This window comes from Haliotis rufescens, unplaced genomic scaffold (genome assembly GCF_023055435.1).
Source record: "Haliotis rufescens isolate VD_foot unplaced genomic scaffold, xgHalRufe1.0.p SCAF_45, whole genome shotgun sequence".
Classification (NCBI taxonomy): Eukaryota; Metazoa; Mollusca; class Gastropoda; order Lepetellida; family Haliotidae; genus Haliotis; species Haliotis rufescens.
In genome coordinates, this window is record NW_025964168.1 from 993391 (window position 1) to 1007288 (window position 13898).

Sequence of the window (13898 nt, forward strand, 5' to 3'; positions counted from 1 at the left end):
GTGTCTGTTGCTTGGATACATACCAGCACCAGCATTCTTTGTGTTGATGGTGAAGATGGCGGGCTCGCTGGTGACGCCGTGGCTCAGACCGGGACCATAGGCGGTAACATAGCCGGAGTTGACGGCATCAACGTGGAACAAGAACGGGCTTCCTGTTGGCATAACAAGTTGACTAGAGTACTTTTACTCAGGAAACTATAGGCTGATTTTTTAGCCATTGACTCATGGTGAACATGAAGGAAATTCAAGAATAAATCTCATCAAGGACAACTTAACGGTAGTTGAGTTCAATATTTTGCAAACAATTAAAAACTTTACGCATTAATTACATCTACATTCAAAGTAGCCAATGAGACGACAGACTGACCTTCAATGCTCTGGTTGTTGTAGTTGACATGCATCTCATGGAGTCCAGTCTCAGAGGGCTGGTACTTGATGGTGACAGTGCCATCTTGGTTGTCCTCGATCTTCGGGTACGCTCGCTTTCCTGACGGCATTACGACATATGCTGCAACACAAATACACCACATCATAAGACGTTATCAAACCGACATAAACAGTGTTGTCATCTCATCTTCAAACCAGTCAGGGTTAAGGTCTACGACATCATAATAATGGTCAAAAACATCAAATAAAGTTCCGATACAGTTCTAATGGATTATCGGCAGCCATTTTTTTAAGGATCGATACATAGGCTATCAATGTAGTCATACATTCAAAGGGATTAATTTTGAGGTATCAAATGAAAACTTAATCTGATTAAAATGAGATCTTAGTTCTTGCTACCGTTAAACAACTCGACATCCCATTACGGGTCACGTTCTGACACGACCCATAATTGGATGTCCTCAGATCTTTGCTTAGCGGTAGGGAGATCTGATTTTAAAGAGATTGGTTAAAATGAAGTGTCAAATTTTCATTAGAGTCAAACATTTTTCAATAACATGTTGGAATCAAGGGTGCCTCATCAGTTGTGTCAGCTCCATCTAATAACTGTTAACTGTTCCTTTATCTAGCTGCTATTTGCTGATCAGGTTATGTTGATGTAAAGTCAGGTTGAGGACACTGAAGTCTACTGGAATGAGAGAAGGTGTATCCAGATTGGATGAATACCAGTGAAGGTTTTACCTGAGACAAAGTTGAAGATAGGTCCAACCGGGATACAGAAGTCGACAGGCTGGTACAGACCAGATCCAGGGGCAGCGCTGACGTTGTCAACGGTGTCGGGCACAATCAGGTCCTCAGCAGTGCCAACCTGAAATACAGTACAAAACACATACAGCACATGTACACAACGGAATCTGTAGTTTACCATTCCATTGTGAAACTCTCAGAACCTATGTGATATTACTCTCAGCACGTATGTGATACTGCTCCAAGAACCTATGATATATTTTTCAAAGAATCTATGTGAAATTACTCATATAGCATATGTGATATTACTCTCAGCAGCTATGTGATATTACTCTCAGAAGATATGTGATATTACTCTCAGCAGCTATGTGATATTACTCTCAGAACCTATGTGATATTACTCTCAGCAGCTGTGTGATATTACTCTCAGAACCTATGTGATATTACTCTAAGCATGTATGTCATATTATGCCAAGAACCTACGCAATATTATTTTCAGCACCAAAATGATATTACTCTCATAGCAAATGAGATAGTACTCTCAACACCTATGTGATATTTACTGCATGGCAAACACTCTTTCTGTAACTGTCAAAAACCGGCAAGAAAAACACCACTTAATCTCCTGATGCTAATTAACTGCAATTTATGAAAATAAAAAAGTTTTATCAAAGAAAGTGTGGATGGATAATTTTGGCAGCCATGGTGCCAGAGACATATTGACTTTCATCAAGTTTGTGATGCTGGATTGATGCAGTGAGTGCGAGGCAAGTGTTTTGGCAACAGTGATGATGAGGATATGTACAGCAGACACTATCGTAGCTGACACCATCTGAAAGACTGAGATATGCCATGTGCAGACCGAACGGATAGCATGGCAATTAATTCTGATGAAAACTCGACATCAGTTCTAACTAGACGTCAGTGGATTTAACTAGATGTCAGTGGATTTAGATAGACGTAAGTGGATTTAGCTAGACGTAAGTGGATTTAGCTAGACGTCATTGGATTTATCTAGACGTCAGTGGATTTAGCTAGACGTAAGTGGATTTAGCTAGACGTAAGTGGATTTAGCTAGACGTAAGTGGATTTATCTAGACATCAGTGGATTTATCTAGACGTCAGTGGATGTAACTAGATATCAGTGGACTTAACTCAATGTCAGTGGATTTAGCTAGACGCCAGTGGATATAACTAGATGTCAGTAGATTTAACTAGACGTCAGTGGATTGAACTAGATGTCAATGGATTTTTTGCAAGCATGCAATCTGTGAGACAATGATCTAGCATACATTTAAAACTCCCTTTTTTAACACAAGAGTATTACCAAGGAAACATTAGGAGTAGACTGACCAGACAATTATTGCAGTATCATGCCAACAAATAATTAAGTACAGTGATGTGCTGAAAATGGCTAGACATCAGTAGACATGTATAGTCATGCTGTGTCAATAGGACCTAGTGCAATAGCTCTCAACTATTCAGGGTGATTACTACTGATGAGAAATTGACATGAGTATACAGGAGACAAATGATCACAGAAATTAGTGTGGTGTGTACACTAAGATAAATTGTGTTGATACATGTCTTATAAAGCTACTGGAATGATGGTCTTTGAGGATATAGTCTGCGACTTAAGCCACACGTCCAAAGCCTGAGTCCAATAAAATGCGTGTTACCTATGTTATCCAACTCATATATGCAATTGTTCTTACTGTTAATCCTCTACTGTTAATCCTCCACCTACTATATATAGTCTGTACTAAGTCCCTCATTCAGTCTTGCTTGACAAGGTATAAGGATCTATACCAAAACGTCGCTTTTTACAGTATTTAAGAAGTTATTATCCATAAAATTGTGTCTACCTTGCCAAATAAAATTTCTCGAAAAAGGTTCTGCTCATAATAACCAACATATTAACATTAACATCTATTCAAATTGCTGTAAACAGATTAGTTGTGGCTAGTAGGCTCGAACGTATTGTCAGACTAATGATATCTGGATTACCTACTAGCTGAGCCTATCACTATACATGTTACAACTGGGCAGTCCTAGTCTGTTACTGACTGAACCTCCTCATCCAATAATACACAAGCTCATTCTGGATGCAATGAACTATCCAATCAGGACATGAAACACAAGCGATTCCATTCAAACAATGAGTTCAGGAACCATCTTGTTGTAAAAGTTATGACAGATGAGAACCCCAGGTACCTTTCTGTATTCTGAAATGTACCCTACCCAAAAGCAGAATACCGTATTTGACGTAAGAAGCGCCCAGGGCGCTCTCAAAATTAGAAATAGGGGGCTTTTATAAGAATATTATTTAGGTGGAAAAAACAGAGTTGAAAGATAAATTTTGTGGTTTATGCTGACAGCCTGAAATGTTTATGTACGACAGATATATTTTTCCAGAATTTAATTGCCCATAATTAAGGGTGCATATAACACATGAGTGCGTATTATACGCGAATAAATAAGTCTTGTGTACATTGATCAATCGGAAGGGGTGCTAATTGGGACTGTTCACTAGCCAATATGTTAGCAATTATCGCCATGGGTGCTTATAAGAGCGGGGCGCTTATTACGTCGAATACGGTACACAAATGTACCCTAGCTTGAAAATTCAAGCAAGGATGAGCCAATTCAACAATGTCCCAAACCGGTTCCTTTACAAACCGGGTTTATTCATTGTGGAACGGACGAGTACATATCTGTCGTAGCTTACACAACAACCCCAGCATTAGTAAGGTGGTGTGTTAGAGTGGCGATGTGTGTTAGATCAGCGATGTGTGTTAGAGTGGTGTGTGTTAGACCGGCGATGTGTGTTAGAGTGGTGTTGGGTGTTAGAGTGGTGAACTCACCTGACTTCTCCATAGGTCGTACTCTTCGGGTGAGACGGCCTAGGAAGCAACACACAAAAACGGGATCAGACCATGCACATGCCACACGGCAATAAACACAACTTGCAATATCTCAACACACACATATCAAACTGGAAACAAACTTGATGTATAAATTAAATCAACACCAGCTTTTCAGGTCAAATAACAATATTTTCAAGAATTAGTTTTTGAAATGTTTGTGTTCAGATAGCGCTAATAGTTTTCAGACAGTGTGCCCTTATTTCCTTATAGTGGTGTACACTACTCAACTTTTTATAGGGACAATTCTATTCTGAACAAAAAAGTTAAGGATCATTTATATTTTGGGGATGTGTTTCAGTGAAGACTGAGCACAAAAGTTCACAATAATATCCCAAAAAATATTCATGTTCCCTAATATTTTTGTTTAATATATTATTCAATGATACACCAAACTGGCTCCTGGCTGTTGGCTGAGACAGGCTTCCATACATCAATATCCCTATCCAATGTTGAGCAGCATATTTATTTATTTTCTTAATTATTATGAAATAGATATATATCACTCAAAACAAAATAAGGATATAAGAACACTGTCGGACAAAAATGTGTAATGTGCTTGAAAACTTGTTCCTTATAAATATACTGTAACTCTTAACACAGGGCTGATAAAGCCTGTACTCGAACTCCTATCTCTCGACTGCATCGCTCACTAAACACTGACTACACAGAGCATCCCTGACTAAACACTGACTAAACAATGCACAACTGACTAAACATGACAGCACAATGCACCACTGCAAAGACTGAAGCAGCACTGGATCTAATCAGGATTGATCAATTTCCAAAGTTCCTTCTCTTTCAACAACTAATATCAGGAAAATAAATTTGTAGCTATTTGAACAATGGCAAAATGGTCATAAGCAAATACCCCCCAAATCATTATTTACTTAGAAGCAGAAACTATTTCATTAAAAATTGCAGCAATTACAGACAGCTTCCTGCTTCACAGATTCTACCAGACACTAACTGTTGAGAGAATTTACTTGTTAACAGGGCACCTCTTAAATTAATTGCTTCAATTTCTACTAACCACATTGCCATGGCAACAGGTTTACATTTTTTTCTACTTTCAAGCACATTACACTTGGGTTCAAGTTTTGAAATATTAATTAGGACATCTGCATCATGTTGAGTTTCATGCTTTAGTTTATCTAGGTCAGCTTATGGAACTGAACATGGTAGTCACACTTTAACATGCACAGCACGCGCACACGCATTCATGTTAACACCACACACTCTCATGCATTCATGTCAACACCTCACGTGCACAAAGAAGTAGTTGTAAACATCAGAATCGGCACACACACGTCCCTCCGGAAAGTTTGTTTGTTGTTTAGTGCTGCATATTCAATATCAGTCTTTCAAAACAACCAGACAATCCAGTGATTGATAGAATGAGCAAGGCTCCACATACTCGGGTTACGAAGACAGGCAGACCACCCTTTCCATTAAACCACCTCTTACAACAAGCATAGGTTGCTGGGGACCTATTCTAACCCAGAACTCAATGTTTTATTGTTACCAGAGCAAGACGTATAGGTTTGGGTTGTGATCGTGAGCTATACTGATCAGAGTTGTAGACTCCATAGCTTCACACTGACATAAGCTAGCTGGGGAATAGCATGCAACCTTGGCTTCCTCAAGTTCAACATATAACAAACTGAACTCTACTCCACGGGACTGTTCTAACTGGGCAAGGACTTCAGGGGTTTCTACAAGGAGTTGATACTGTCCAAGGTTTGGTGGTTCTAAGACTGCAGCTCCTTGCGTTATCAAGTTCTTTTGTTAACTTACAACCCTCCACCCTTTAAGCTGATATACAAACCAATTATTTGATGCTCAGTACAAGTGCCACTACCAACTGTTGACATTAACTGAATTATTTTCCCTGCTCGCTCTCCACACATAAGGATCCAAATGTCCTCAAATTAACATTCACTTGATGGTTTACAAGAAAATGCTTTTAAAGGAAGATCTTTTTGCCCCTAAAGCCTATTGACATCTGATCTTGTAAATGGTTTATGAGCCCATGAAGGGATGTATTTCAGACTCAGCTTCAAGACAAACATACACCAGAACCCATGCTATAAAACACTCCCTGCATGTCACGATGGCGTTATGCATTACACAAGGAAGGTTGGTTGGTTGGTTTGTTGTTTAACGCCGCACTCAGCAATATTCAAGCTATATGACGGCGGTCTGTAAATAATCGAGTCTGGACCAGACAATCCAGTGATTAATATCATGAGCATCGATCCACGCATTTGGGATCGATAACATGCATCAACCAAGTCAGCGAGCCTGACCACACGATCCCGTTAGTCGCCTTTTTACGACAAGCATAGTCACCCTTTACGGCAAGCATGGGTTGCTGAAGACCTATTCTACCCTGGAATCTTCACGTACACAAGGAAGGAAATCTTTCATCCACATATCTTACATTCTGTGTTTTAATCTCTTTACCTGCCATTGGATTTCGATAGAGGTCCTCAGTATTTTCAAAAATCCTACTCAAATGAGGTTTGTGTTTTTAGGACGACAGCCTGTGTGTCATCAACACGTTTGAGTGGACCACTGCTCAATCTATCAAACACTGGTTTCCCTGGCCAGAGTGCCGTTGTACAAAACATGTTTAAGTTTGGGTGTTACAATCACCTTAACGCTAAGATTGCTTTGTACAATGGCACCCTGGACTACAGGCCACATCTATTGCCCACACTGGTTTAAAACAACTCTCACTCATTCATTTACTCTGTCAGCCATGCTGACTGGAGGAACACACACAGCATGACAAGCAAAACAGTCAGTGAATTAAATACTATACAACATTAACAAGCCATTCAACAGTTAATGAAACAAATACTAAACAACATTAGCAAGCCATTCAACTTGTGCAGGAATCTTCAGAACAAATAAAAATCGGTATAATTATGTTGACACCTAAATGGGATGAGATTATTTCCTGAGTGTGTTTCCATATCATAACTATCATATGTTAAGATGAAAAATTGAATAAGGAGTCTTTGGCGGGCTTAATACATTATATCATTCTTAAAACATGATATCTACAATCTGGAAAACACACAAGGTTTATAATCTTTCTATGATACAATGTCATTCTCAAAATAACTGATGTTGAAGATGCACTATCGGTTAATGAAGTAACTTTAGAAACAGCGTATGAATACAATGTTTGAGTGAACTGCCCCATCTACCATACAGTGCCATTGGCTCTCCAGCCAATGGATTCTTCATCAATCTGGAGTGACTAATTTAGTATGGTTTACCTTGGTATGGTATTGCCACTTTTAACAACATTCAAGCAGTATAGCTAAAGGCGACACCAGATATGTCCCTCACACATTGTCACTTGGAAGGCCCGTCAATCCCAAGACTGGGGGTTACTGAAAATTGCTGAAAACTGCCAAGGGCACCATTTAATTTGTTACAGGGAATTAACTCCTGTTCTTATCACCCCTCTATCCACAAATAATGAACTGTCCCTCACTGACATGAGACATTCCATCATACACCATGAACATCTTTGCATGTCAAAATCAGATAAGATTAAAGCATCCACTCTAATGAAACAAGATCCAACAACGTTTTTCACAGGAGAATAAATTCCAATGACTTTTTTACAGCAAAGGCAATAATAACCAAGAATAAATTTGTTTATTTCCTTGTTTTTATGTATCCTAGGTCGCATTCCATCATACCTTAGACAAGACCATGACATAGCACCTACATGTCATCACCCTCAACACAGATAACATAAGACTGTCTCTGCTCCAAGTCCCGCATGTCGTGACCCTCCTACTATATTACATAAGACTGTCTCTGCTCCCAGTCCCGCATGTCGTGACCCTCCTACTATATTACATAAGACTGTCTCTGCTCCCAGTCCCGCATGTCGTGACCCTCCAACTATATATTACATAAGACTGTCTCTGCTCCCAGTCCCGCATGTCGTGACCCTCCAACTATATTACATAAGACTGTCTCTGCTCCCAGTCCCGCATGTCGTGACCCTCCAACTATATTACATAAGACTGTCTCTGCTCCCAGTCCCGCATGTCGTGACCCTCCTACTATATTACATAAGACTGTCTCTGCTCCCAGTCCCGCATGTCATGACCCTCCAACTATATATTACATAAGACTGTCTCTGCTCCCAGTCCCGCATGTCGTGACCCTCCTACTTTATTACATAAGACTGTCTCTGCTCCCAGTCCCGCATGTCGTGACCCTCCAACTATATTACATAAGACTGTCTCTGCTCCCAGTCCTGCATGTCGTGACCCTCCAACTTTATTACATAAGACTGTCTCTGCTCCCAGTCCCGCATGTCGTGACCCTCCAACTATATTACATAAGACTGTCTCTGCTCCCAGTCCTGCATGTCGTGACCCTCCAACTATATTACATAAGACTGTCTCTGCTCCAAGTCCCGCATGTCGTGACCCTCCTACTATATTACATAAGACTGTCTCTGCTCCCAGTCCCGCATGTCGTGACCCTCCAACTATATATTACATAAGACTGTCTCTGCTCCCAGTCCCGCATGTCGTGACCCTCCAACTATATATTACATAAGACTGTCTCTGCTCCCAGTCCCGCATGTCGTGACCCTCCAACTATATATTACATAAGACTGTCTCTGCTTCAGCAGCGGTTCTCCATTACATCGTTTGCTCCGCACATCAAAATAAAAACTATTCGTGTTGCCTTTCCTCTTCTTGTGACATGAGGTCTTATCTCAGCTAGCCAGATGCAAGGCTTTCAGGGTTGTTATCTATTTACTTCTACAACTCCATGGAAAGTTTCAAACTTGTGAAATGTGACCCAGCCTCCATGATATGCTGCCTGAACACCTTCATCCATATATTCATTTCAAAGCATAACTTTACTGATTTAAGGCATTTTGTATTCTCAAGAGGGAAGAAAACATACTATTTGATGACCAACATGTAATATGGCTGTCTCCTTCTAAACAAGAGTGTCACATGTTACTCCTCGCAGACATGGTGCATCTGTTATAATCGTTTCAAAGCTTTGGCTCCATGGTTCTTTCTGTAAAAGATTTAATTCTGGAGTTTTTTCATTAAAATATTTGGTTGGCTAAGTTTTCTGTAAAAGATTTAGTTCACTGTTTTTTCTTTAAAAGATTTATATTGCTGTTTTTTCGTTCAAAAGTTTTGTGCTGATGACAAGAGCATGAATCCAACTTGCTGCGTTCATCCACAGTTTTATGTAACAGGACACAAAGAACAGGAACCATTCTCTTTTGTCCTCGAAACCTTCAGTCTGATTTTCCCTTTACAGGCTTGCAATATCCATCAACTATTTGCTGTTTTCTGTTTAACCAGGAAAACTTAATGTACCATTTCATCATTAGACCCCAGTTGCTTCAGTGTGAGCAAAACATTACACAATCTCGCTGCCCAATGAACACAGCCTCCTGATTAAAGACCCAAACTTCCCCTCTTTCCTATGGTAAAACAATTAATATATCATCTTATTTTTATGCGTTAGATTTATTATGAAAATTTCACTCATTTCTCATCAAAACTGACAAAAAGTGTAATCCTTGGAGAGCTTCCTTCATGAGTATTCAGTTCAAAGCATGAAATGTTGGCACTAATCCACATACCTAGCCTTGAGATACAAAGCCAGCTCTAGACCTGCCCAGTGCCATCTCCGGCACAAGGAGACACCCCACTGTGCCAACATTCTACACATTCTTTTATCTGAAGTCTACACACAGGACACAGACATCCTGCTCATGCCCACTTAATGTCTAACAGTTTCTTAGGAGTCAAAATGTGACTTGAATATCCATGCTTTCATAGTGATCTTCCATAACATATCAGTTCATAATTCAAAGACAAGACCATGTTTCCTTTTATAGACAAAAGATAATATCTGCTATATCATGTTCTAACTCCCTCTACCATCATTCCAATCAACTAACATCTCAATCAACTAAAACACCCCAACCTATCTCCTTCAGAAGATACACATCCCCAAACTATCTCCTACAGAAGACACACATACCCAAACTATCTCCATCAGAAGACACACAACCCCAAACTATCTCCTACAGAAGACACACATACCCAAACTATCTCCATCAGAAGACACACAACCCCAAACTATCTCCTATGGAAGACACACATCCCCAAACTATCTCCTACAGAAGACACACATCCCCAAACTATCTCCTACAGAAGACACACATCCCCAAACTATCTCCTACAGAAGACACACAACCCCAAACTATCTCCTACAGGAGACACACAACCCCAAACAACATCCTAGAGAAGTCACACATCCCCAAACTATATCCCCTAGAAGACACACATCCCCAAACTATCTCCCCCAGTAGACACACATCCCCAAACTTTCTCCCCCAGAAGACAAGCTGAACAGCCACAACAAAACTTCATCCTACTCCATGCCAGCACATGCTCCAACAACAGCAACAGACGAGATACACAACAGCAGACATTTTCCATCACACCTCATGTCAGGCTGACTTCTAACCTCTCCAACACTCAACTGCTCACCCAAACTGCCATTTTACATATTATATTACCACTGTGATCTCCTGAAGATATTCTCATTTGTGAACAGTAAAGCAATTGTTATGTCCCTTTTTGTTGAGCATCATGGATGAAGAGGCTGTTTCACATTGTTGTAAGATGTTCCACATTAGGCCTACACATTCCAGGAATACCTAGCTATAACTACCAGCTTGTCATCAAGACCTGCAACACTGTTATTCAATGTGGAACCATCATCTAGGAGTATCTAGCTATAACTACCTACTTATAACCAAGATCTGCAACACTGTCGTTCATCATGGACACGTCATCTAGGAGTATCTAGCTATAACTACCTACTCATAATCAAGACCTGTAACACTGTTGTTCATCATGGACACATCATCTAGGAGTATCTAGCTATAACTACCTACTTATAACCAAGATCTGCAACACTGTTGTTCATCATGGACACATCATCTAGGAGTATCTAGCTATAACTACCTTCTTATAACCAAGATCTGCAACACTGTTGATCATCATGGACACATCATCTAGGAATATCTAGAAATAACTACATACTCATAATCAAGACCTGCAACACATCTAGATTTGATTACAGATACTTACTTGTGTCAACACATGCTTCATATAAACATAGCTGATGTAAATGATAATATTTGTATTACTTACAAGTAACAGGAAGGAGCTTCTGCCTGATATACCATTGCTTGTTTAATATCGACAGCAGTGTTCTCTGTACTCATCCATGCCCTGTCATACTAAGATTTGGAGTCAATGGATATTTAATCCTAAAACCATGCGGTAAACATGGAGTATATTTCTAGTGTATCCTCCTCCTATGATGTTCACATTCCAGATAGATACTCCATAACCAGCATCATGCCAAAACAAACAGTACCTGAAATTTACTGAAAATCACCCAAACAGATGGCAACGTATCAAGTAGTTATTTTATGACATGGAAAACAAAAATTTCACTTTTGAATATAAACTGACACATGTTTTGAAGAGAATTTCTAAAAAGCTAAATCATCTTCCAAGGAAAGTCAATGCAAAATACAAGCTTCTGCCCTCAGTGTTTGAGAATGTTGTGCTTAGATGAACACATGTAGGGAGATGTAATGGGGTAAGGAAGAGCGCCTGGAAGAGCTGAGCAAGAGGGTAGTTACCATATGCCATCACAGGTAAATCTCTGCTATTCCAGACTGTTCTGTTAGTGATGGACATTCTTACAAACAACATCAGGTCCTCATGCCAACATTGTGAAAAATGTTCAAACTCATAATTGCCATGTTTTGGCAGAAACATTGAAATATTCCCACAGGATTGTTGTTTAGTTGATGGTTGACTTGTGTCTGTGTTAACAGTACAATATCATGCCTGGTTGAAAAGAAAACTATGAAAACCAAGTACAAGTACTTTGAAAACATTAACAGCTACAGACATAAATTCCTAACTTTGCAGTGACAGGATTACAAGATGACAACCATGAAGCCAGGAATGTAAACCCAACTTGAAAGAGACAGGTATACTGGCACCGTGAACACTTCCTGATACAAGAGCCATTATGAATGGGAAAGGTCTTCCATTAGTTAAGTAAAGATTTTAAAGTAGAGAGAGTATCGATTTACTTTGAAGAAATGAAGAAATCATCAGCCCTAAAAGACACATTTTCCCATCGAAAACTTCTCTTCTATGTGGTTTTAAAACCGAAACAATTTCCACCCTTAAACCATTATTTGATAGAGGATACAGAAACAGGCACAGTTAGGTCTCTTGTCTTGAACTAATAACCACCCCACAGACAACACTATTTCAGAGATGATGCAGAAACTGGCCTACTTAGATCTCGTGGTAAACTGAAAACCAGATCACTAATTCAGATTCCTAATGGATCAAGATGTTGTTTATATAGGACAAAGGTCATATATAAGCTTGTGAATGAACCAGACAGTTGTGTTGCCAACAGATGGCGCTGATGTAATGCCCAGTTTTATTTCATATTCCACGACACCTGCCCAATATATCAAATTGGCTGGATTAATGCAGGCCTTCATTCAGCCTCTTCTCCAGATGGAAGGCCAGGCAGCAGCCACATCCAGGTCAGCTTCACGGAAGGGGATGGCGCATCATGATGCCTTCATCTGCCAGTTAACTTCAATATTATGTGTGTATGCCATCCTTGTGATAAGACCCTTGCCAAAATATGCCATAAAATTTGAAAGATATTCTTGGCTGCAGTGGTATGAGTTAAATACAACCTATGCTTTATTAGTGAGTGGTCATAGAATGTCTGATGCTGATGTTCCTAGTCCACTGTTCATGAATGATCTGGCACTACTCTGTTTGTACATTGTTGCACTCTACTGGTGGGACATTGTTGCACTCCACTGGTTGGACATTGTTGCACTCTACTGGTGGGACATTGCTGCACTCTACTGGTGGGACATTGTTGCACTCTACTGGTAGGACATTGTTGCACTCCACTTGTGGGACATTGTTGCACTCTACTGGTGGGATGTTGTTGCACTCCACTGGATGGACATTGTTGCACTTTACTGGTGGGACATTGTTGCACTCCACTGGATGGCAATTATTGCACTCTACTGGTGGGACATTGTTGCACTCCACTGGTGGGACAATGTTGCACTCTTCTGGTGGGACATTGTTGCACTCTACTGTTCATGCACACAGTATGTATTATCGAATTAGTGATCGCAAACTGTGTGCACACTGATGGCTAATATCCTTTCACCTATTACTTACCACCATAGCAATCTGACATCAAACATTCTTACATTCATGCAGGCATTTTAAGCCCTGTACAGAAAGGGAAAACAATCTAGCATTCCAAACAATTAAAACTATCTTACGATATTATGACCGCTAATTTCACAACAGAGACTTATAAGAAGTCTTTAGTAAATGTCATAATTGCCATAACTGTCATATTGCATAATAGACATCAGAACCTCAGTCCTCATGATTGTAACAGAACAGAAATCTTCTTTTAAAGATCTGATAACTGTCATCACATGACCCAAATCCCCCCAACAAGGAGCTCAAGGTAAGACCCATTCTGCTCCCGGAGTCGGGTGTAAGGAATGATGTGGGTAACCCTCAGGAGCCCATTAAGCAGTAACTGTGTAAAGCCTGGGCTTGTCAAGTCTACATGTGACTGCTACCCTTGAACCTGAGTGGCCATTAGCGATATTCCTGTAATAAACTACCGTCTTACAGGAAGTGATATCTATCGTGGCTAGTCTCA

General features: G+C 40.0%; 1 protein-coding gene across 7 annotated transcripts in view; it reads right to left on the reverse strand.

Annotated features, from left to right (window-relative positions):
• LOC124145933 (filamin-A-like) overlaps positions 1-13898 on the reverse strand; it is a 104860-nt gene that overhangs the window by 22107 nt on the left and 68855 nt on the right. For 6 of the 7 annotated variants that reach the window (XM_048383173.1, XM_048383177.1, XM_048383174.1 and 3 more), the window contains 4 exons: positions 3999-4037; positions 1129-1255; positions 368-508; positions 24-152 (listed from right to left, as the gene is read on the reverse strand). In XM_048383173.1, coding sequence (XP_048239130.1) covers positions 24-152; positions 368-508; positions 1129-1255; positions 3999-4037 — 436 coding nt within the window. The remainder of the gene's footprint in view (positions 1-23; positions 153-367; positions 509-1128; positions 1256-3998; positions 4038-13898) is intronic. The other variant, XM_048383175.1, reaches the window with a different exon arrangement.